At 41.6% G+C, this 23,526-nt stretch overlaps 1 protein-coding gene across 1 annotated transcript in view; it reads right to left on the minus strand.

Annotated features, from left to right (window-relative positions):
- Nucleotides 1-23,526, minus strand: part of LOC124556367 (nose resistant to fluoxetine protein 6-like) — a 196,940-nt gene that overhangs the window by 49,775 nt on the left and 123,639 nt on the right. The window contains exons 7-10 of the mRNA XM_047130331.1: nt 20,791-20,884; nt 15,412-15,540; nt 12,548-12,713; nt 5,814-5,893 (exon numbers count right to left, since the gene is read on the minus strand). Coding sequence (XP_046986287.1) covers nt 5,814-5,893; nt 12,548-12,713; nt 15,412-15,540; nt 20,791-20,884 — 469 coding nt within the window. The remainder of the gene's footprint in view (nt 1-5,813; nt 5,894-12,547; nt 12,714-15,411; nt 15,541-20,790; nt 20,885-23,526) is intronic.

The raw sequence follows: 23,526 nt of genomic DNA on the forward strand, positions 1-23,526 counted from the left end.
AGGACAACACACAGACCCATTCCCGCGGGAGGACTCGAACCTCCGACGGGGGAAGCCGCGCGGACCGTGACAAGGCGCCCGAGACCGCGCGTCTACCCCGCGCGGTGCAATATGCCGAAATGGGCTCATCGTGAGTGATTTATAAAATAAAAACCATTTAAAGAGCAGTGTAGCTGGCTGATATTCATATTAATAATTCACTCTCACGAATTAAATAAATATACGCTTACCGTAAGTGAGACAGGACTTGTATTACGCACATAATGTGGACATTGACCCGAAAATCATTGAGTGTAAAGCACAAGTCTGCCATGCAAGAGATGATCCTTAACACAAGTGAGACAAAACATCGCTGCAATACGAGACCTATGGGTGTGCGTCTGCGTTATAAGGGAATGTTTTCAGTCGGGGTTTACTGTTTAGAGTGTATAATAACTCGGCAGAAACTGTAGCTGGATTCGACGGGTGTTAATAGAATACTTCTGCAAACTTTTATGTAATAAAATTCCGTGACGAAGGCATGCGTGGAAGTTTCATGCGAGGAATTCAGACATATTGTTGGGTAGCTCACAGGCGAAACCCGTAGCGCGACTAAGAGTAAAAACGGAAAGCCAATTAGCTTGTGTGCCGACTCGGCGTGCTGTCCAGCGCAGCTACACTCACATACGAGTGCGGACAAAGAACGCTGGTTAGCCTGCTGGTCGCGGTACAGCTTTGCCATTACGAGTAGAACGCCAAGCGCGTACCGTAATCTCTGTAGTCTTTTTCACACGATTTTACAGAAGCTATTCATCCAAAAAATTTGATTTTTTGCGTTACGCACAGCTTTATATGTCATCTTCATAGTGATGTGCCCATCATTTCGCTATTATTCATACTTATTGTGATCTTCTCATTTGCAGCTCTTGGTCTAGTGGCTAGCGTTGCTGCCGCTGGATCACCGGGTCCCAGGATTGATTCCCGGTCGGATTGGGAATTTTCTCTGCCCAGGGATTGGGTGTTTGTGTTGTCCTCATCATTTCATCATCATCATCATCATCATTCGTGACAGTGGCTGCATTGGACTGTGTAAAACTTAGACTGTGTAAAAATTGGGACTTTGTAGGGACAATGAGGTTTACCGTAAGACGACCACCTTGGTCGTCTATTGCTTGTTTAATAAGACGCTCTTTCAAGATTCTATTGCAATAGCTACTGCAAGGTGAGTTTGTACAATTTATTCTGTGTTTTGACAAAAAAATAAGAAAAAGAAAATTAAACTGTCAACAATGGAAATGTAGCCATTCTTCATGACTGATGAAGCTTATTCATAAGATGAATTTTAACGATTCAGACAAAAACAAATCGCCAATTCTGTTGTAGTTTTGGCAGAATTCTGTAACCCAGAGTATTGTTAACATTGAATGACTGGAATGGAAACTTACCAAATGGTTTTTTTTCCTGTTGTTCATCTGAGAAATATGAAAATATTTCGCAGGAAATTCTATTCATATCCCCATTCAGAGTGAAGTGGTGAACTTCCTCAACATAATTATTTTTTAATGTGTTAAAGATAGATTATACATATTTAAAATTTATTTTAACCTCAATGAGTAATCTCAAGCGGTTCATTAATTTTGAAACAATGTAATTTTTAGGGCCATCGATAGCTGGTGAAACGCGATTTGCTAAGTGAAGAAATTAGATGTTTATCTTCATATCGAGAATGTACTTCTTGATAAGCTATTGACTGATTTTTCTTCAGTTCCTCTCTTAATAAATCATTGTTTCAGGACGTTTAAGATACAGGAAGAATCAATTGCTAAGTTTCAGTTTCTCCTGTTCCTTATTAAAAATACGTTGGGTTACAAGATAACTCTGAAATTGCAACAGAAGGAACGATTCCGAAAAGCGTCATGAGTGGCGATTTTTGGTTAAAAAATTAATAACCGAGATGAAAATGAATAGCCCATTCTGTTTCAATTTCAGAGGAATCCTGTAACCAGCGAACAGCTGGAACTGAAACATACCAAAGGATTTTCTTTCTACGCCGCAATAATATTTGACATATGAAAAAGTACAGCAAATACCATACTATCTACCTGTTCCTATCCCAGTACAGAGTGAGGGAGTGAATCTTCTTACTACTAATATTTTAATGCATTAGTGATATTGCCTTTCACGAATAATTGGCACAGTTCTGCAAGTCTTCACGGCTTCAGAGTTACAAAAGTGTTTTATTGTGTCTGTTCTACTCTACAGAAAAAATGCAATATTGTTCTATTAGGAATATATAACAAACTTCGTGCCTGTGTGTCTGCGGATAAGAATGTTACAACAACACGCTAATCAAATTAATTTATTATCTTCTTGGGACTACTCATTAACGTTAAAATAGATCATAGGTCTACGTGACATATCTTTAACACATTAAAAGATAATTATGGTGGAGAAGTTCACCACTTCAGTCTGAATGGGGATACGAACAGAAATATGATACACTAAATACTGCGAATTATTTTCATATGTCTCAAGAGCAACAGGGAGAAAATCCTTTGATAAGTCTCCATTCCTGCAGTCACGACAACTGACAACTGGGAGAGCTGTGTGCTGAACACATGCCCCTCCATATCCGCATCCAGTTATGCCTGTGGGCTGAGGATGACACGGCGGTCGGTCGGTACCATTGCGCTTCAAGGCCTGTTCGGACGGAGTTTTTAAGTCATCATTCCAGACGTTCACTATTACAAATACGGTAAGTTACAGGATTCCACCAAAACTGCAACGGAATTGCGATTTATTTGTTTCTCAATTGTTAATAATTTCTCCTATGAAGAAGCTTCATCAGTTATGAGAAACGATTACTTTTCTCTTGTTGACAGGTTTAATTTTTTTGCCAAAACAGAGTACAAATTGTGCAAACTATTCTTGCAATAGCTATTGCGACAGAATCTTGAAACAGAGTGTCTTATTAAACAAGCAATAGGCGACCAAGGCGGTCAGTACCTTACGGTAAACCTCATTGTGTCGGTTTGCTGTAATATAAGAAATTTCGCGATTTTTTTTCATAACAGCAAATTCGCTTTTCAATAGCTGTCGAAAACTGCTAAATAAATTACAGTTGTTAACTGAAAAAATAAAATAAAAACCATAGATTCTGCTATCTCGCCGTAGGTAAGAAAGTTCCATTTGTTAGCCATATAGCAAAATTCTCTCCACTTTGCGTGGTATGACATACGAAAATCTCATATTGATATCTTGAATGTTTTAGGAGATATGAGGTATGTTACGTATATTTCAGCCTGCCGGTGTGGCCGAGAGGTTCTAGGCGCTTCAGTCTGAAACCACGCGACCGCTACAGTCGCAGATTCGAATCCTGCCTCGGCCATGGATGTGTGTGATGTCCTTAGGTTAGTTAGGTTTAAGTAGTTTTAATTTCTAGAGGACTGACGACCTCAACTGTTGAGTCCCATAGTAATCAGAGCCATTTGAACCATTTTTTGAATATTTAATTCTCGGGCGCGGGCAATCGGAAGTGTACGCGCAACATAAATTCCATTTTCTCGAAATTGGAGACAGACAGAGACCTCCTCCCAAGTCCTAAGAAAAATTCAATATCTTACCCAAATTTCAGTCACAGCAACATATGGTGTAATATGCACCAAACTCAAAATCATAGTGACTCATATATTTCATTGCAAACTTTTTTGAATTTGGTGCAGCGTCTCACTTCAATGAGAATATCGAAATTTTGGGCACTTCACCATGAAGCGCAGCGCCAACCGGTGCGCCGAAAGCAGGCAAAGAATGTCTCATTCATTCCGGCTCGCCAGCAGGCGCGAGGGCACGTCGGTCGTGCTGCCACCCAGCTGCCATTGTGTACTGCCTCATTAGATAACGAGGAAATATCTTCCGTGCTGGCTAAAGCCACCTCGCGCTGGGTTCCCCTACGTAGGTAACTCGCTTTCTTTCTGTGCGCACCCTAATGCCCACTGCGTTCTTGCTCTTGAGACGTACCAATATTACGACTTGTTTAGTGAGATATATTATCAGTCATGAGACTATGTAATTACAAATTTAGACCGTCTAGTTAATGACTGTTTCCTAAGTTGCTGATGCCTGACAGATCGCTTTTATACACAGTAACGCATTTTATGTCCAAGGGTGATAAAATGATTGGAAATTTCGTAATTAATGAATTGTCATTGATATACATTTCTTCCCAAAATTTCACTAAGGCTAGTATGTGTGTTTGAATTATAGGGAGTAATATGTGATTGACAATGTGATTAGTGTCTTTCGGTTAAACAACGTAAGTATACACTCAACAAGAATCATTCAGATACAGAAATACCACTGCCGTGTTTCGATAAAATAAAGAACGTGAATAATAAGTTTATCTGATAAATAGGTAGCAGGTTTCCCAGATTCATGTTGACACTAAAACACTTGTTACTTTTCAAAAAATAATGATCGTGCGTCACATGAGAATGTGAAGGTGAGAACAATAGAAATCCAGTTTTCCTCCACTTGTCTTAGAACATTAAGGAAAGCGGTTACTAGTTCTTTGTAACCAGGAAGACAAGAAGATTTCTGGGTATTATACAGTTACACGTGATTCAGATGCCCCTACCGACGTCGTTTTATGTAACCCGCAGTGCTATATCTGCCCTTCAAAAACCACTTTCAAGCTTTTCATATTCTCTTGAAACCATCCACAAGGCTTTCATATTTCCTTACTCGCTACGCGAAACTCTTATTCCTACAGAAAAAATGAACGGGACCTTTTTATAGGAAATTTAATACAAAATTTTGTACTGTGGCACGTTTTCGTTAGAGGCCGTAGTTTTTGAGTTATTCAAGAAAAACGTGCAAAAGTGACCTTCAAACGCACACTCACTCCCACACTAAGGCCCCACCGGTCAAGGTTTCTAGTATATTGTTCGTGGCACTCCCTCCTACCACTGTACAAAAATTTGCTGCTGCACGAATTACTTCTCACATTCGACCTTCTTTGGTCTTCAACGACAATCCTTGTTACGCTATCAGCTTAGTCGACCACTTAAAAATTGTGAAATTGACGTTTATGTAAATTTTACCTAACAATTTTGCGAATTTTAGCAGCATAAAATAAGTAATTACGTCGTTGTTCTCGTCAAGCCTTCTGAATACGAAACTACTGTGCTTGTAAGGGTTACATTTGGATCGAATTGTCAATGTAATTAGTTTTAGCGTAACGTTTTCAGCAGCTGTTTATCTTTTATTAACCTTATGGGCACGTTTAAATTAATCATGTTAACGAAACAGACGACTTTGCTGGTGACGTAATAGCCCAATTAATAGAGACTAAAAACGGTTGAATATCGGGAATAGTTCCCGTAGTCCGAAATTTTTGTGCAGTGGTAGGAGAGAGTGCCACGTAGAGCATACGAGAAATCCTGTCTGGTGACGTATGAGTGTGGGGGTGTAGGTGCGTTTAAAGGTCACTTTTGAACGTTTTTCTTGAATAACTCGAAAACCGTGGCCCCCAGCAAAAAGTATCCTAGTACAACATTTAGCTACAATAAATTTCCTACAAAAAGACCCTGCCCATTTTTTCTGTGGAACTAATAGTCTGCGCGTAGCTAACGACAGAATATTAAAATCTCCCTCGTAATTGTTGAAGGCCCAGTAGAGGATTGCAGGTTACATCAAACGACAACGATATGAGCAGCTGGATCACCATATATATCAAAGTACTAAACTAGCTTTGACAAAAGTACTAAACTAGCTTTGAGAAAAGGAAAACGGGAAATGGAAAAAATTAATCCGTTAAAGCGCTAAAGGTCACTTACACTGAAGACACAAGCAGCAGTATCATTCCCAGGGCGTAGAACTGGGTGTCGTTCGCCAGGTACCAACTCCATATCATGCACTGCACATAAACAATCATATAACAGTGTATATTTGTAAAGTACACAGAACATATTAAGACATTAGAATAAAACCTTCTACCGCCATACTTGAATGAAATAGTAAAATTTATTTATTTTTCAATTTCTTACAGTTGACAATATTGAACTTCAATTCACAACTACACTGCTGGCCACCGTAAATGCAACACCAAGAAAGACAAGAGGTAGCACAACAAAATTTATTTTGTAGATAACATGTTGACCAAGTATCAAATGATTACGTTTACAGACGTCTGTGACATGTGGTTCCTGCCAGAATCAGTAGCCAGAGTAGCCGCGATTGTTGGAGATCACCGCTGCCACACGTCTCGGCATTGAGTCAAAGAGACGTTGGATGTGTTCCTGGGGTACAGCAGCCCAAGCAGCTTCCACACGTTGCCAAAGATCACCTGGTGTGGCAGTTGGGGATGTAATCTGGGTCACTCGTTGAGCAACCATGGACCACATGTTTTCTATCGGCGAAAGATCCGGAGAGCGAGCCGGCCAGGGAAGCAATTCAATCTGGTTATTGACGAAGAACCTTTGGACAATGCGTGCCACGTGTGGTCGCGCATTATCCTGTTGAAATATGGCTGTGGCCGAGCCCTGAAGGTAAGGAAGGACAACTGGCTCCAGCACCTCGGATATGTGGCGCCGACTATTTAAAGTACCGGCAAAGCGTACTAGAGGCGTGCGAGAGTAATATCCAATACCGCCCCATACCATAATACCCGGTGCAAGACCAGTGTGGCGGTGCATAATGCAGCTGTCCAGCATCCTCTCTCCACGGTGTCTCCACACTCGAATCCGACCATCGTGGTGCTGCAGACAGAAGCGTGCCTCGTCAGTAAAGACAACGTCATTCCATTCTGCCGTCCACATCCGTCTGTCATCACACCATTGGCGACGGAGACGTCTGTGGTTCTGCGTCAGTGGTAGACGAAGCAATGGACGTCTTGCGGACAGACCACTCTGCTGTAAACGGCGTCGAATGGTACGCGCAGACACTGGATGATGCGTTACAGACGCAATGTGCTGTGCTATGGTTCGGGATGTCACTGAGCGATCCGTCACTGCCATGCGCACAATTTGCCTATCAGCACGTGCAGTGGTGCACCGAGGTGAATGCGATCGACCACGTCGGTCCGTCGTACCCTCCTGCATCCAACGGTCACATATCCGCATTACAGTTGTTTGGTTTCGTCCAACACGACTAGCGATTTCTCTGTATGATAATCCACAATCTCGGTAAGCCACTATCCTTCCTCTGCCGAACTCGGATACTTGATCAAACGATGTTCGCTGTTGTCTACGAGGCATAACTGATCGTCTTGTGAAACAACCACAAGGTAAACACACGTGCCGAACGTACACTCGTCGAAATCGCCAAGCCTTAAATGGCGCTATGAGCTGGCGCCACAGGCGGGCGTGATGTGCGTCTGCGCTGAAATTCTAATCAGTTGCATATCTCATCGCTGCAAACCCATGGTGTAAATTTCACTTGATTCGGATGCTTCCTTCAGGGTGTTGCATTTACGGTGGCCAGCAGTGTAGATGAGTCTCATTCTATGCAGACAGGACTACGAACCGCCCTCTAGTTTTACCTCCGCCAGTAGCTCTCTCCTACCTCCCATACTACACAAAAGCTGGACAAGCACTACTGGAGGAAGTTTTGGAGAAATGGCTTAGCCCCAGCCTAGGAGATCGTTTCCACAATGGACCTTTCACTCTACAGTTGCCTTTTGAGACGCGGTCCGGTTCTAGTATAACTTGACAATAGACGTATCTGCGCGTGGAAACTCCGAGGAGAACGAACGTTGCAAGATTACGTTCGTCATCGTCACGCAGGCCCAGCAGCTGGCTTTACAGTCTGGAGTTCAATTGGTGCACAGCACGATCATCGCTAGTGCGCATAGCAGGTAGTTTGGACAACAGCCATTGCATTCATGATGTGTTGTGTTTGGTGGCTGTGCTCTATCTTCGAAGTCTCTCAGACGTTATCCTTCAACAAGATTACGCAAGACCGCCTATTTCCCGTGCTGTCCTGACCTATCTCAATACAGAGGGTGTTCGACTGTTGCCGTGGACTTCATGCTCTACAGATCTCTCATCCAATGAAAACATCTGGTTATGGCTTGCCGAGAGACAGCCTCTTCGAATGAAGAATTCTGGCACAGAGCCCAAGCAGCATGGAACAATGTACCCGTATCTGATAGCCAAGCTCCGTTCAACTCAGGGTTGGAATCACTGTTGCTGCCAGAGGAGGCAACTCAGTACATAAATTTCTCACCACGTATATCCCAAACCCTCACAATAAAGAAAATTTCGTTACATTCTATGCTTCCTGGTGTTGTAATTTTAGTGGCTAGTTGTATATTAGCAATAGTATGGAGGATGTTACATATGAAATTACCAGCAGAAAATAATAGATGTCGTTATGCGAGGCAGAATAATTGAATTAATAAAAAAACACTGAAGCTAGGAGATAAAGCGCTGAAACATGTATGGATAAAAGAAAGGAAGTAAATGAATTTTATCCTGCATAAAGTGGAAATTTTCTCCAACTTTTCCTTGCAAGCTCTGAAATTAAGAAGAGCTACAATATCCTGTAGATAATTGGAAAATACAAGGTTATTATAAATGACTGAAGCGATTTCATAAATTCACTGTTGCTACATTAATTGACACATTGTCACACAACTCAACGCACATATAGAAAACCTCAAAAAGTTTTGTATTGTTGCAGGTACACTTCAGATTTCTACCTTAAGAGCGCAGAAGTCAGCAGCTCGGCAAGATGGCGACAGGCGCCGTTAAAACGTATGTTGTGTCTGAAATGAACTCACATCAGTTTGCCGTAATAGTGCAAGGAGGAGGAGAAGGAGGAGATTAGTGTTTAACGTTCCGTCGACAACGAGGTCATTAGAGACGGAGCACAAGCTCGGATTGGGGAAGGACGAGGAAGGAAATCGGCCGTGCCCTTTCAAAGGAACCATCCCGGCATTTGCCTGGAGCGATTTAGGGAAATCACGGAAAACCTAAATCTGGGTGGCCGGACGCGGGTTTGAACCGTCGTCCTCCCGAATGCGAGTCCAGTGTGGTAACCACTGCGTCACCTCGCTCGATGTAACAGTACAAGAACACTTCACAACGTAGTTCAACAAAAACACACCAACTGCCAACTCCAACCGCGCGACTACTACGGTCGCAGGTTCGAATCCTGCCTCGGGCATGGATGTGTGTGATGTCCTTAGGTTAGTTAGGTTTAAGTAGTTCTAAGTTCTAGGGGACTGATGACCAAAGCTGTTAAGTCCCATAGTGCTCAGAGCCATTTGAACCATTTTTTGAACTGCCAACTCCATTCGGCGAAGGTATGGTCAGTGAGTTCTTGAACGGGAAATTGAGAAACAGATGAATTGGCCGTGGTGGGGCTGATGGTCAGCAACTCTTGTCGTCACCTCTACGCTCTCCCGACCTAACCAAACGCAACGTTTTTGTGTATGAAAGATTCAGTGTTTACGCCTCACTTCACCAACAAACCCACCAGGACTGCGAGCTCGCATCAGCAGTGCTTTTGAATAGATTGGCGGGGACATGCTGCGCTGAACGCGAGGAGAACTTAATTATCGACTTGATGCCTGCAAAATCAGCAGAGGTGAGGCACATATGGAGTACCAATCCACTAAATTACAGGCCCATATCGTTAACGTCGATATGAAGCAGGATTTTAGAACATATATTGTGTTCGAACATTATGAATTACCTCAAAGAAAACTGTCTATTGACACACAGTCAGCATGGGTTTAGAAACCTTTGTTCCTGTGAAACACAACTAGCTCTTTATTCACATGAAGTGTCGAGTGCTATTGACATGGAATTTCAGATCGATTCTGTATTTCTGGATTTCCGGAAGGCTTTTGACACTGTACCACACAACCGGCTCGTAGTGAAATTGCGTGCTTATGGAATATCGTCTCAGTTATGTGACTGAATTTGTGATTTCCTGTCAGAGAGGTCACAGTTCGTATTAACTGACGGAAAGTCATCAAGTAAAACAGAAGTGATTTCTGGCGTTCCCCAAGGTAGTGTTATGCATTCAAGTTCTAACGCCTCTGATTTTTTTTCTCCGGACTGGAAAGAGATAGAAACATGTGCATTGTTTTAAAATGAGGCCGCGTTCATTGTCAATACGTCCCAGAGATGGCAGCACCGTACAGCAGATGGAATTTTACCGCCAGCGGCGAGAATGAGAACTGTTTTAAATACTTAAAATGTAAAATGTTTTCCTTACTTGAACAGCGTGGAATCATTCGTTTTCTGAATTTGCGTGGTGTGAAACCAATTGAAATTCATCGACAGTTGAAGGAGACATGTGGTGATGGAGTTATGGATGTGTCGAAAGTGTGTTCGTGGGTGCAACAGTTTAATGAAGGCAGAACATCGTGTGACAACAAACCGAAACAACCTCAGGCTCGCACAAGCCGGTCTGACGACATGATCGAGAAAGTGGAGAGAATTGTTTTGGGGGATCGCCGAATGACTGTTGAACAGATCGCCTCCAGAGTTGGCATTTCTGTGGGTTCTGTGCACACAATCCTGCATGACGACCTGAAAATGCGAAAAGTGTCATCCAGGTGGGAGCCACGAATGCTGACGGACGACCACACGGCTGCCCGTGTGGCATGTTGCCAAGCAATGTAGACGCGCAACGACAGCATGAATGGGACTTTCTTTTCGTCGGTTGTGATAATGGATGAGACGTGGATGCCACTTTTCAATCCAGAAACAAAGCGCCAGTCGGCTCAATGGAAGCACACAGATTCACCGCCACCAAAAAATTTCGGGTAACCGCCAGTGCTGAAAAAATGATGGTGTCCATGTTCTGGGACAGTGAGGGCGTAATCCTTACCCATTGCGTTCCAAAGGGCACTACGATAACAGGTGCATCCTACGAAAATGTTTTGAAGAACAAGTTCCATCCTGCACTGCAACAAAAACGTCCGGGAAGAGCTGCGCGTGTGTTGTTTCACCAAGACAACGCACCCGCACATCGAGCTAACGTTACGCAACAGTTTCTTCGTGATAACTTTGAAGTGATTCCTCATGCTCCCTACTCACCTGACCTGGCTCCTAGTGACTTTTGGCTTTTTCCAACAATGAAAGACACTCTCCGTGGCCGCACATTCACCAGCCGTGCTGCTATTGCCTCAGCGATTTTCCAGTGGTCAAAACAGACTCCTAAAGAAGCCTTCGCCGCTGCCATGGAATCATGGCGTCAGCGTTGTGAAAAATGTGTACGTCTGCAGGGCGATTACGTCTAGAAGTAACGCCAGTTTCATCGATTTCGGGTGAGTAGTTAATTAGAAAAAAAATCGGAGGCCTTAGAACTTGAATGCACCTCGTAGGCCCTTTGCTGTTCCTTATCAATATAAACGATTTGGGAGACAATCTGAGCAGCCGTCTTCGGTTCTTTGCAGAAGACGCTGTCGTTTATCGACTAATAAAGTTATCAGAAAATCAAAGCAAACTGCAAAACGATTTAGAAAAATATCTGAATGGTGCGAAAAGTGGCAGATGACGCCGAATAACGAAAAGTGTGAGGTCATCCACATGAGTGCTAAAAGGAACTCATTGAACTTCGGTTGCACGATAAATCAGTCTTATCTAAAAGCCGTAAATTCAACTAAATACCTAGGTATTACAATTACGAACAACTTAAATTGGAAGGAACACATAGAAAATGTTGTGGGGAAGGCTATCCAAAGACTGCGTTTTATTGGCAGGACACCTGGAAAATGTAACAGACCTACTAAGGAGACTGCCTACACTACGCTTGTCCGTTCTCTTTTAGAATACTGCTGCGCAGTGTGGGATCCTTACCAGATAGGACTGACGGAGTACATAGAAAAAATTCAAAGAAAGGCAGCACGTTTTGTATTATCGCGAAATATGGGAGTGTCACAGAAATGATACAGGATTGGGGCTGGAAACCGTTAAAAGAAAGGCGTTTTTCGTTGTGACGGAATCTTCTCACGATATTCCAGTCACCAACTTCCTCCTCCGAATGCGAAAATATTTTGTTGACACCGACCTACATAGGGAGGAACGATCACCACGATAAAATAAGGGAAATCAGAGCTCGTACGGAAAGATATAGGGGTCCATTCTTTCCGCGCGCTATACGAGATTGGAATAACAGAGAATTGTGAAGGTGGTTCGATGAACCCTCTGCCAGTTGCTTAAATGTGATTTGCAGAGTATCCATGTAGATGCAGATGTAGATGTACTTGTAATATGTCAAAAATTCTTTTTTCGATTTTACTATGTACGTGCAAAGCCATGTGACAGTATGTCAGTATGTGGCCGAGCGGTTCTAGGCGCTTCAGTCCGGAACCGCGCTGCTTTTACGGTCGCAGGTTCGAATCCTGCCTCGGGTATGGATGTGTGTGATGTCCTTAGGTTAGTTAAGCTTAAGTAGTTCTAAGTCTAGGGGACTGGTGTCCTCAGATGTTATGTCCCATAGTGCTTAGAGCCATTTGAACCATTTGACAATATGTCAAATAATATATCTACAACAATCTGTGAAATCGCTTCAGTTATTAATAACAGTCCTTTAATATGTGGATAGTACTGACCATGTTATTGACGGGGAACAGCGTGTTGATGTAGAGCAGGTTCCGCCACCAGTACTTGGGGCAGTTGAGGTGGTCCTGGGTTGGCGGGTCCATGACGGAGTTGTGTGCGAACCAGATGGTCACAAGGTAGGCCAGGCACAGCACCAAAAGGTACGGTGGTGTCAACCTGCAACAACACGTCCCCTCACTTATGGCATGCACTGCTCTCAAGCCATCATCACAGAAGATCCATCATAATTCGCCATGCGTCCTTGGAGATCTTCGTTTATTGGGCGTTAGGCCAGGGCCAAGTCGTGCTGTATTTCTCCTGGTAACGTTTCGTCTTCCAGCGCTGGAGACACCACGAGAGGCTGCATCCACTCAGATTTTATCTGCTTTCCGAGTCGTTATAGCCTCTGATGATGTCTGCTGCATAGGGAGACGAAACGTTAGAGAAATACGCCCTGGGCCACGGCCTAATGCCCATAGAACTAACATCTTCAAGGACGCCAATACCGGATGTGAAGAAGTGCATTGTATAATTCTCATATCATTTTCTTTAACTTCCAGATTAAAAGTACTTCAACAATTTTTTTCTTTTTCTTTCGATCCCTACTCTTAAAACAACTTACATAAAAAATCCTTCGGACGTAGTGTTAACATAGCACTATGATCAAATAATATGACGAGTAGGTATTCTCAATGTTTTCTAACATCCCAGCATCGAGAGCCCGCTTCCGTGAAGCACCAAGATTATAGCCTCCTTGCCAGTGAAAGTTGTTGCTGCACATTCTGGTCTCTATGGTCTCTTAGATGAAAGAGTTTCAGTAGATTAGTGAGTTGGACAAGATTTTTGTTTGATCAAACTTAATTTTATACAGGGTGCCCCAGGGGGAATGACCAATATACACGGAATTGACATGAACGATTATTTGACGCAAAAAACTTCATATGGACATATTCCCTCTCCCGGATGGTTTACGAGATAGAACGCATTTAATGTACATTGTTATTTATTTTCTATGTTTTCAGGTCTACACATCTACACATATACAACAATTAGTAAACATTACAATATGTATCAATTGAAAAATACGAATTTTTAATACTTTCACCTCCACACATTATCGTACACGTCACATTACAGCCACTGTACAACTCACAATAGATATTCAAATATCCCACCGTCAACTTCAGTGCATTTGTGCACTCTTGTGAGAAAATGTTGAGCCGCTTGTCCGGGTGTCTCTGCACGTTCGCTAATGAGGAACCAAGCAGTTCTTCGTATTCCACCTTCCGTTTGTACACCTCAGACGTCACCCACCAAATAAACAAAAATTTAATGGCGTTAGGTCTGGCGGTCTTGGAGGCCAGTTAGTTATACTACCACTTCTAATCCAGCGATTAAGGTAAGTGTGGGTGAGTTGTTCCCTCGCATGTCGTAAAATGCAGACTGGCTCCGCCATTTTGAAACAGCATTGCAGTTCGCGTGGCCAAAGGAACGTTCTCAAGGTGTTCAACAAACGAATTTTCCAAAAAATGCAAGTAATTCTTTCCTGTTATTCGCTCTTCTAATAAAACATCAAAGAGGTTGGGCGGGAAAGGCACAAACACCTACATCTACATCTGCATCCATACTCCGCAAGCCACCTGACGGTGTGTGGCGGAGGGTACTTTGAGTACCTCTATCGGTTCTCCCTTCTATTCGGGTCTCGTAGCGTTCGTGGAAGGAAAGATTGTCGGTATGCCTCTGTGTGGGCTCTAATCTCTCTCATTTTATCCTCATGATCTCTTCGCGAGATATACGTAGGAGGGAGCAATATACTGCTCGACTCCTCGGTGAAGGTATGTTAATTATACTACCACCACTAATCCAGCGATTAGGGTAAGTGTGGTTGAGTTGTTCCCTCGCATGTCGTAAAATGCAGACTGGCTCCGCCATTTTGAAACAGCATTGCATGCACTCTACTAGGCCAAAAACAAATGAACATTAAATGTGCTCTTTCTCGGGCGTGTGTTCGTGTGAAGTCTTTTGCTTCAAATGAGCCTTCCTGTCCTATCCCCGAAAATTGACCATTCCTCGTGGGACACTGTATTTATTAGTGAGACTGTACTCAGCAACCGCTGATTATGCCATATCATGCCAACGACCCTACATATTTTGCTAGGTATACTTTCACAGAAAGGAAGAAGCCATAGGTGGATCACTTGTTGTTCTTAAACGTGTCTGAGTTTCCATTTTTTGGAGAGAGATAGTTTAATACCCGATCACTATGGCCGCTCTTTAAGAATACGTACTTCAGTGGTTTTATCTCAGTTTGCAAGTGATCCTTGTCAGAAACAGCTATGTATACCTTCAAATTTAAAACCGCTCTGTTCTGGTCTGGGTGGTGGAAGCTATGTACACTGAGTTATATGTCAGTTTGCGTCAGCTTGCAGTAAACAAAGTGGCCGAACCCGCCACCCGGTTTAGATTCTAGCAAAACATCTAAACATAATAGCTTTCCCTACCTGCATCTCGCCAACGAATTTCACGTTACAGCATTATTATTGTCCATAAACATAATTTATTTTCCATATACGTCCACTTTTTCTGGAACTGCAGAAGTAAAGTCGTAACTAGATCCTGGTATTAAGATTCCTATGCAACAGTGATTTAGTTTGGCTTTTGTATTCACGGCCGCGAATCATAAATCTGCTCTCAAAGGTGCTTTCCTATAAGCTACCGCTACAATTATTATTATTCCAATGGACAACATTAAAAGAAAAAGCACAGTGAACAATCATTTTAATAAAATACGTTAACCATATTGTAAAAAATATGATTTTAGTCTGAAAGTTGTATATTACGAAGAACTCACATAGAAAACTGTACGGTAACATACCTCAGAAATCGGTACGAGAATATACCGATGAAGCGGAGAAAAGACGATTTGAACTTGGTGCAAACTGGGACTTCTGACACCTCCTGTTTCTTGTCCATTTTGAAATACATGAACGCCAGCAGAAGACCACTGTTAACATAAATCAATATTTTTACCAAGTATATTCTTGTATAACATGTTCTAAGATGTTTTGTTAGATAAATATGTTTACAATGTGAGAATGTTAGTTGTGCAAAGTGTAGGAATGTTAAAGGAAAGCCGGCCGAAGTGGCCGTGCGGTTAAAGGCGCTGCAGTCTGGAACCGCAAGACCGCTACGGTCGCAGGTTCGAATCCTGCCTCAGGCATGGATGTTTGTGATGTCCTTAGGTTAGTTAGGTTTAACTAGTTCTAAGTTCTAGGGGACTAATGACCTCAGCAGTTGAGTCCCATAGTGCTCAGAGCCATTTGAACCATTTTTTTGTTAAAGGGAAATTTACGGAATATGGTCTGTAAAAGAATATGTATCCACTGATGAAGATCATACGAAGATATAAAGAGAGTTTAATATCTACAGTATATCTAACTTAGCGTCCTTTATTAAGAGCTATGAAATCAACCAGTCCAGTTTAAAAAAAGGGTCTTGAAAACTGATCCGCCACAATTCACAGAGGTGGTTTTTCTTTCATTTATCGTCTTACTTCGAACTCTGTCGCATTTCTCATGATAAATATCAACACTCCTTGTATACAACTATAAAATTTTTCTGTCGAGTAATAGCGCAGAATAATTTGTTGTAACATTATAAAATCTGTTTATCTGTTAGTTGCTAATGTAGTTGTAGTGATTACTGTTATTCACGTAGTTTATGACTTATATGGACAATGCACTCGCAGGAGAGAGATTAGACTGTTGGGGGTGAAAGTTCTAGTAAAAAATCCTTGCAGTAGTTGTAGGTTCCACCTGGCTTTTGAGAGACTTAACGTTATTCGAAGACACTGACTTAGCCAGTAGGATACAAACTGATTTTAAAACAAAATAATGCTTAAAATTTTCTGGAAATAATTTATTTGCAGTTCTTCTTTATCCACTTAACGACCGCATTTAAACTTGATAGACAGCTGGAGAAATTTTGCTTTCTTAGCCCCCCAAAAACTCTTCATGGACTCACTATATTTCTTTCTCCATCCATCTGACAATATCTTGACAGTCTTGTTTTTAAGGTTTTCCGTGAAGCTGTGCTTCCTTATTAGTGATCCAAAGGCTGAACGATTCATTATGACATCTTCTATGATGTGCATGTCTTGTAAATTTTCTCTGGTTTTTGTGACCAGGTCATTTTCACCTTTGTATCAATAACGTTAGTTACTTGGTGAATCCATTCTTGTCGACGCTATAAATATAGCCATAGAATTTGAAATTTGTGAAATCTGTCAGCGTGTAGTGGTCAGATGTTCTCCACTCCGTCCAAATTCCATTTCTTTGTGTACGGATAAATATTTTCCGAACAATTTTCCTCTCCTGGTTTTTAACTTCAGCAACTGTAGAGTCTCCTCCAATAGCTATGGTCTCTGATGGATTTAGTGGTTCTAGCAAGAAAACGTCTAATAATATCGTTATTTGGCCTTGCACGCTACTGGTCTGTTGGCATAGTTGTTTCTCGTAATTCTGAGTGTGTTCTGAAATTTGATGCCTCTTTCTAATTTTTCGATACTGCACAACACTAATGGCTGTACAACTTCTCCAAGGTATTTGAAGGAGGACACCTTTAAAATCTTCCCATATTCCATCTTTAGTTGAACCTCCGTGCTTTTTGCAGCCAGTTTTCCACGTAAAAGATCTTCTCGTAGCTATCTGGAGGCCTGCCTTTGTCTCTATCTTGAGTAGCTTTCCTTTGGCATATTTAGTTGCTTCCTTAGTCCTATTATTACTATTGTTTTTATTACGTGCCACTAGGTCTTTCTGCATCGCATGAAGCTTTATGACTCAATTTTTCCTGTGTTTATCTCACTTTCGCTCTCCGACTGAACTTCCTATCAATCGATTTTCTGTCTACACGAGTTTCTGTACAAACCTTACAGGAAATTTTCTGGGCTCTTTCTAGATCTGTTTTGACTTGTTGTACCCAGGGTATAATTTTCAGTCTTTTCGTGTATGTTAAAATTTTATTAGTAGTCTTTTTTTGGGTGTGTGTTGGATAATTTTTCTCTGCTTTCCAGGGTTTTAGTGTGCATCCATCTTCCGTTTTATTTGGGCCGTGTATCTTTCTCATAATTTTTTGTTTCACTTTCAAAAAGTTTCCCATATCACATTTTGTGTGAAGTACGAAAATGACGCTGTTATACAGGGCTTCTGATTTGATAACTGTGTTATAGTGCCTGATTTTTGTGACTGTGGAAAGACATTTTTTGTTGTACATGTCACGATTTCTTCAGTATACACTGCTTAGTTCCCGTAAGTGAATTGTCTGTTTTATGAATAAAACCGTCTACATTGGTTAATATATGTTCTTTATAACGTAGTTTCTGCCACTGCCATTATCAGATCTGTAATTAAGTTTATAGGGACATAAAGAACGAGAGGCATTTATTATACATTATTGAACGATAAAAGATGAAAAATTAATAAGTTACAAAATTCTACAACGTTAACTCACCAAGCTTACAAGTTGTAAAATAAAGTTCAGTGTCGTTATCAATAAAAGCTATACCTAATCGCTGCGTCAGCTGTCAACTTGGCTCAAAAACTTGTTAGAAAGATGTAAGTTCTAACCGACATCTGGCACTAATGTGGGGATATTCAACTAGAACTAACATCTTTGGAAAACATTTTTGAGCTAAGTTGACAGTGAACGCCCCGACTGCGTCTAGGTTTTATTGCCATTAACACTGTACCTTGTGTTACAAGTTTTAAGTTTTGGTGAGTGAACATTGTCAAATTCTTTACCTTTTTATTTTTTCATCTTTTGGAGCTAATAATGTATAACAAAGGCCTCTCGTTTTTTATGTTCTTGCAATCTTAATTACAGATCTTATGATGGCAGTAGCCGAAACGACGTCATAAATAAAGACATTATTAAAGAATCTAGACGGTTTTATTCACAAAATTTTCTCAATTATCGCGAATTCATACAGGAAATTTATTTACTTTATTAATAATTTCTCTATGTTATTTAATTTTCCTTCAGTGTGTTCAAGGATCTCTCCCAGGCACTTTAAGCGTAGGATTCTCAAGATTTGATCACAGTTTGTGGATAATTTTTGGATATCGAGTTTTGAGCACAAGAATTGAGTTTTCTGGCAGGAAATTTGGAGGTCAACTATTTCAGCTCATTCTTTGAGGATTTCTATCTATTTGATTGCAGTGGTGATGATTGGCTAGTATTATTATTGTTTTATATTATCATTGAGGAGTATTCCACCTGTATTTTTTGTTCATCTAGTTGTATTTAATTCGGAAGATATTTAGGAAGCTGTATAATATTCTGAGCTAAATTTGGTTATTGGTTACGTTTTTTAAGCTAATATTGTATTCAAATACGATATACTATAGTCCACTGTAATAAACTAGATGGTGGGTCAAAAGAGATAGCATCAATAAAACATGAATATGTTGTGACACGAAATGTTGCGTAATAGTCGCATCACAGTGTTGCTACTACTCTTCGAAGGAAATTTGATTTACACTACAGGCCATTAAAATTGCTACACCAAGAAGAAATGAAGATGATCAACGGGTATTCATTGGACAAATATATTATACTGTGCATAGATCCTGAGAAATCAGTACCCAGAACAATGGCCTTGATACGCCTGGGCATTGAGTCAAACAGAGCTTGGATGGCGTGTACAGGTACAGCTGCCCATGCAGCTTCAACACGATACCACAGTTCATTAAGAGTACTGACTGGCGTATTGTGACGAGCCAGTTGCTCGGCCACCATTGACAAGACGTTTTCAATTGGTGAGAGATCTGGAGAATGTGCTGGCTAGGGCAGCAGTCGAACATTTTCTGTATCCAGAAAGGCTCGTACAGGACCTGCAACATGCGGTCATGCATTATCCTGCTGAAATGTAGGGTTTCGGAGGGATCGAATGAAGCGCAGAGCGACGGGTCGTAACACATCTGAAATCTAACGTCCACTGTTCAAAGTGCCGTCAATGCGAACAAGAGGTGACCGAGACGTGTAATCAATGGCACCCCATACAATCGGCACCCCATACCATCACGCCAGGTGATACGCCAGTATGGCGATGACGAATACACGCTACCAATGTGCGTTCACCGAGATGTCGCCAAACACGGATGCGACCATCATGATGCTGTAAACAGAACCGGGATTCATCCGAAAAAATGACGTTTTGCCATTCACGCACCCAGGTTCGTCGTTGAGTACACCATCGCAGGCGCTCCTGTCTGTAATGCAGCGGCAAGGGTAACCGCAGCCATGGGCTCCGAGCTGATAGTCCATGCTGCTGCAAACGTCGTCGAACTGTTCGTGCAGATGGTTGTTGTCTTGCAAACGTCCCCATCTGTTGACTCAGGGTTCGAGACGTGGCTGCACGATCCCTTACACTCATGCGGATAAGAAGCCTGTCATCTCGACTGCTAGTAATACGAGAGCGTTGGGATCCAGCACGGCGTTCCGTATTACCCTCCTGAACACACCGGTTCCATATTCTGCTAACAGTCATTGAATCGCGACCAACACGAGCAGCAATGTCGCGATACGATAAATCGCAATCGTGATAGGCTACAATGCGACCTTTATCAAAGTCGGAAACGTGATGGTACGCATTTCTCCTCGTTACACGAGCCATCACAACAACTTTTCACCAGGCAACGCCGGTCAGCTGCTGTTTGTGTATGAGAAATCGATTGGAAACTTTCCTCATGTCAGCACGTTGCAGGAGTCGCCACCGGCGCCAACCTTGTGTGAATGCTCTGAAAAGCTAATCATTTGCATATCACAGCATCTTCTTCCTGTCGGTTAAATTTCGCGTCTGTAGCACATCTTCGTGGCATAGCAGTTTCAATGGCCAGTAGTGTAGAATAACCTGTTGTACTATTTTTTGTAATTTGGTGCGTCTGATTCCGCTCAAAAAAACAAACAGATTTACGTAATCGTGCATTAACTATTATTTTATCCAGCATGTTTTCGGTCTCGGCAACAGGGTAGCCGCAACTGTTGCTCTTTTCGTATACAGAATCTTAAACTTTCAAAAATACTTGGCATCTAATAAAGGTTCTCGGCAAAGGACTACAAAGCTGAGGACTGTGCGTGAATGGTGTGTGAGAAAGCACGAGAGTAATGGGCTGGGACAGCAGGAAGGCAGTTTGCATGCGAGGGCCAGCGGACGGTGTGTGAAAGCGGCCGCGTCCGTGTGTGGTACTGCACCCACCTCATGAAGAAGAACGTGTCCACGGAGAAAGCGCCGCTGCTGATCGACTGGAACAGGAAGTCTCTCTCCACCAGCTTCCGGAAGCCCCGGTTGTCTGCAACACAGGAAGGTCGGTTCGCTGAGCACACAACGCGCGTTTGCCGGCACATCAGCCTGCTACCTGTTACCTGATACCTGAAACTCCCGGGACCGACTTTCCACTAAGGATTCGGTGTGGACAACATCTTTTTTATTTGCCCACCCTTCCACCGGTTTATTAATTTTCAAATTCTTTCAGTGTCGTAATACTGTATGTAAGTAAATGAACACAAATCTGCGTAAGAAATCTTCTGCTTCAATGTTTCTCGAACTGAATTTCACGTCAGTTTTAGTACTAAGTAGAGATGGTCACACTTACGTCTGTATAAGAACGCTACTTCAGCGTACGAATATCAACACAACTCTCTGACTTCTCTTGTAGTACTGCGACACTCTTTAACATTAAACTCACAAAACTGAGGAGTGAGTGGTTAAAAGACAGTTGTTGTCTGCCTAACCATACGAGAATATAACTGGATGACTGGATTACGTGACTCGTCACATGAGACAAGCTATATTTCCATCACTAGCGTGATAATATAAATGTGTGAGCTCAGCAATGAGGTTACGCAATATTTCAATCAACAAACAATTCACAGCGCAATTTAGACACAGTCAGATCCATAGAGAGTGAGTAACCAAAGCTGTCAACCTCAAATGTTTCTGAAACCTTACAGCGCATTTTTTTTACCATCCAGACGAAATGTATCAAAGTCTTCAGTAAACGACGTATAACTTTATGTCATAATACTGTTAATTACTTAGATATTGGCATCAAATTTGTTTATTTCAAATGGAACTATATTAAATTTTGTTGCTAGTATCGTAGAATTGAAAGAGATGAATCCGCTTCCTTTCATTCTTTGGAATCCGATATGCAATTTCAGAGAAATAAAAGCATTTGGAACTCATAATATCTCTGTATTGCATATCAATACCCGAATAAGTAAATATGTCGCCTCAAATAGAGGGAGAATGGAATGTTTCACTACTGCGATACGTATGTAAAAACGGAACAGAGAAAATGAAGCTATGTATTTCGTAGGTCCACTACTTTGAATATGTAATTATTTCCACTTAGGTACATCAAGCTGCGGCGACCCATTATCCAGGTGTGAGTGCTGTATGATATCATGAACTTCTGTGTAAGAGAGCAATCACTTTGATAATCAAAATACAACATCCTATATTCTAAATACAGCAATTTTTCCGAAACTAATCGTATATCGGTGTGCGAAACAACGTTGAATCTTTCTACTTCAGTTCCACTACATGACCTGTGCTGGAGCATGTTTTCGTGAAGATAAGAAGACGGGTCCTGTTGATCCTAATTAATGCAAGCACAGTCACAGAGCCTTAAAAATCCAGGATGACACTATAGTTCTATATCTCAAAGAGAAGTTGATACGGAAATGTCTGTATCTAATATTTTCTATTACAAGAGGCTAAATAGTGTTTAAAGAGGGGTTACTTAAAATTTATCTGGCTGAAAACAGATTTACGATGTCTTAAATAGCTTCACAAATATTTGAGGTTAACAGCTTCGGTGACTCAGCTTCTGTCATGGATGCAGTGTTACAAGATGACTGTTGCGTACAAGATTAATTCATCTGTGCTTACACGGCAAAAAATGATAACTATTGAACGTATCTAGATTAATAATAACTAATAGTCACAAAGTAAATTATAACTAGATTATGGGGGAATACAAACTCATAACAACTACCACAGGCTTATTCAGCCGTGTAACCGTGCACAGTCGAGAGCAGAGTGAAAATACAGGGCTACAATCAAACGCAACAACTAACAGAGGAGAGGTGAAATAAGCGCGAGAGGTAAAGCTTGAATTTTTTGTAACCAGTCTGACAGAAAATTACCAGAAAGCTATATCTCTCTCAAGGCAGTATCAAAAAGGAAACAACCATTATGTAGGTGCCAACTGATATTGTAAACAGCCAAAAACCTCTTGATGGTGTAGTCTTGCGTAAAGGAAGGAAATCGGCCTCACAGCGACATAGTTCTACGAAACATTCGCCGTATTTATAAAATTACTATTAAGCAATTTCGTTACGGTATCTAAGAAGAAAATTTATAAACAATTTGGCCTGCACCTAGTGAGCTCAAAGCCTCAATGAGGAAATAGTTTTACGTTGAATTTATGGTTTAAAGGCTCATTAAATACGAAATTACTTGGTAATCTAGTTACTACACATCGTTTGTTGTTATTTAATCTCTGGAAGGAAGTTCGAAACTATAGGGTTAGTAGTTTCAGCAACATGTGGTGTTTAACTAGTTGGCACTACTTTGTCCTCTAATATATGTATATAGACGTCTAGCGAGATTATCCTTACAGATAAAGAGGAATAAGTTATTTCCAATCTGTAAATTATTGTAGATACGTTGTACAATGAAGAGCCAAAGAAACTGGTACACTTGCCTGATATAATGTAGTAACCCGGTGAGAACACAGAAGTGCCGCAATACGACGTGGCATGGACTCGACTAATGTCTGAAGTCGTGCATGAATCCTGCAGGGCTTTTTCAAAATGGCTCTGAGCGCTATGGGACTTAACATCTGAGGTTATCAGCCCCCTAGAACTTAGAACTACTTAAACCTAACTAACCTAAGGACATCACACACATCCATGCCCGAGGCAG

Source organism: Schistocerca americana, chromosome X (genome assembly GCF_021461395.2).
Source record: "Schistocerca americana isolate TAMUIC-IGC-003095 chromosome X, iqSchAmer2.1, whole genome shotgun sequence".
Classification (NCBI taxonomy): Eukaryota; Metazoa; Arthropoda; class Insecta; order Orthoptera; family Acrididae; genus Schistocerca; species Schistocerca americana.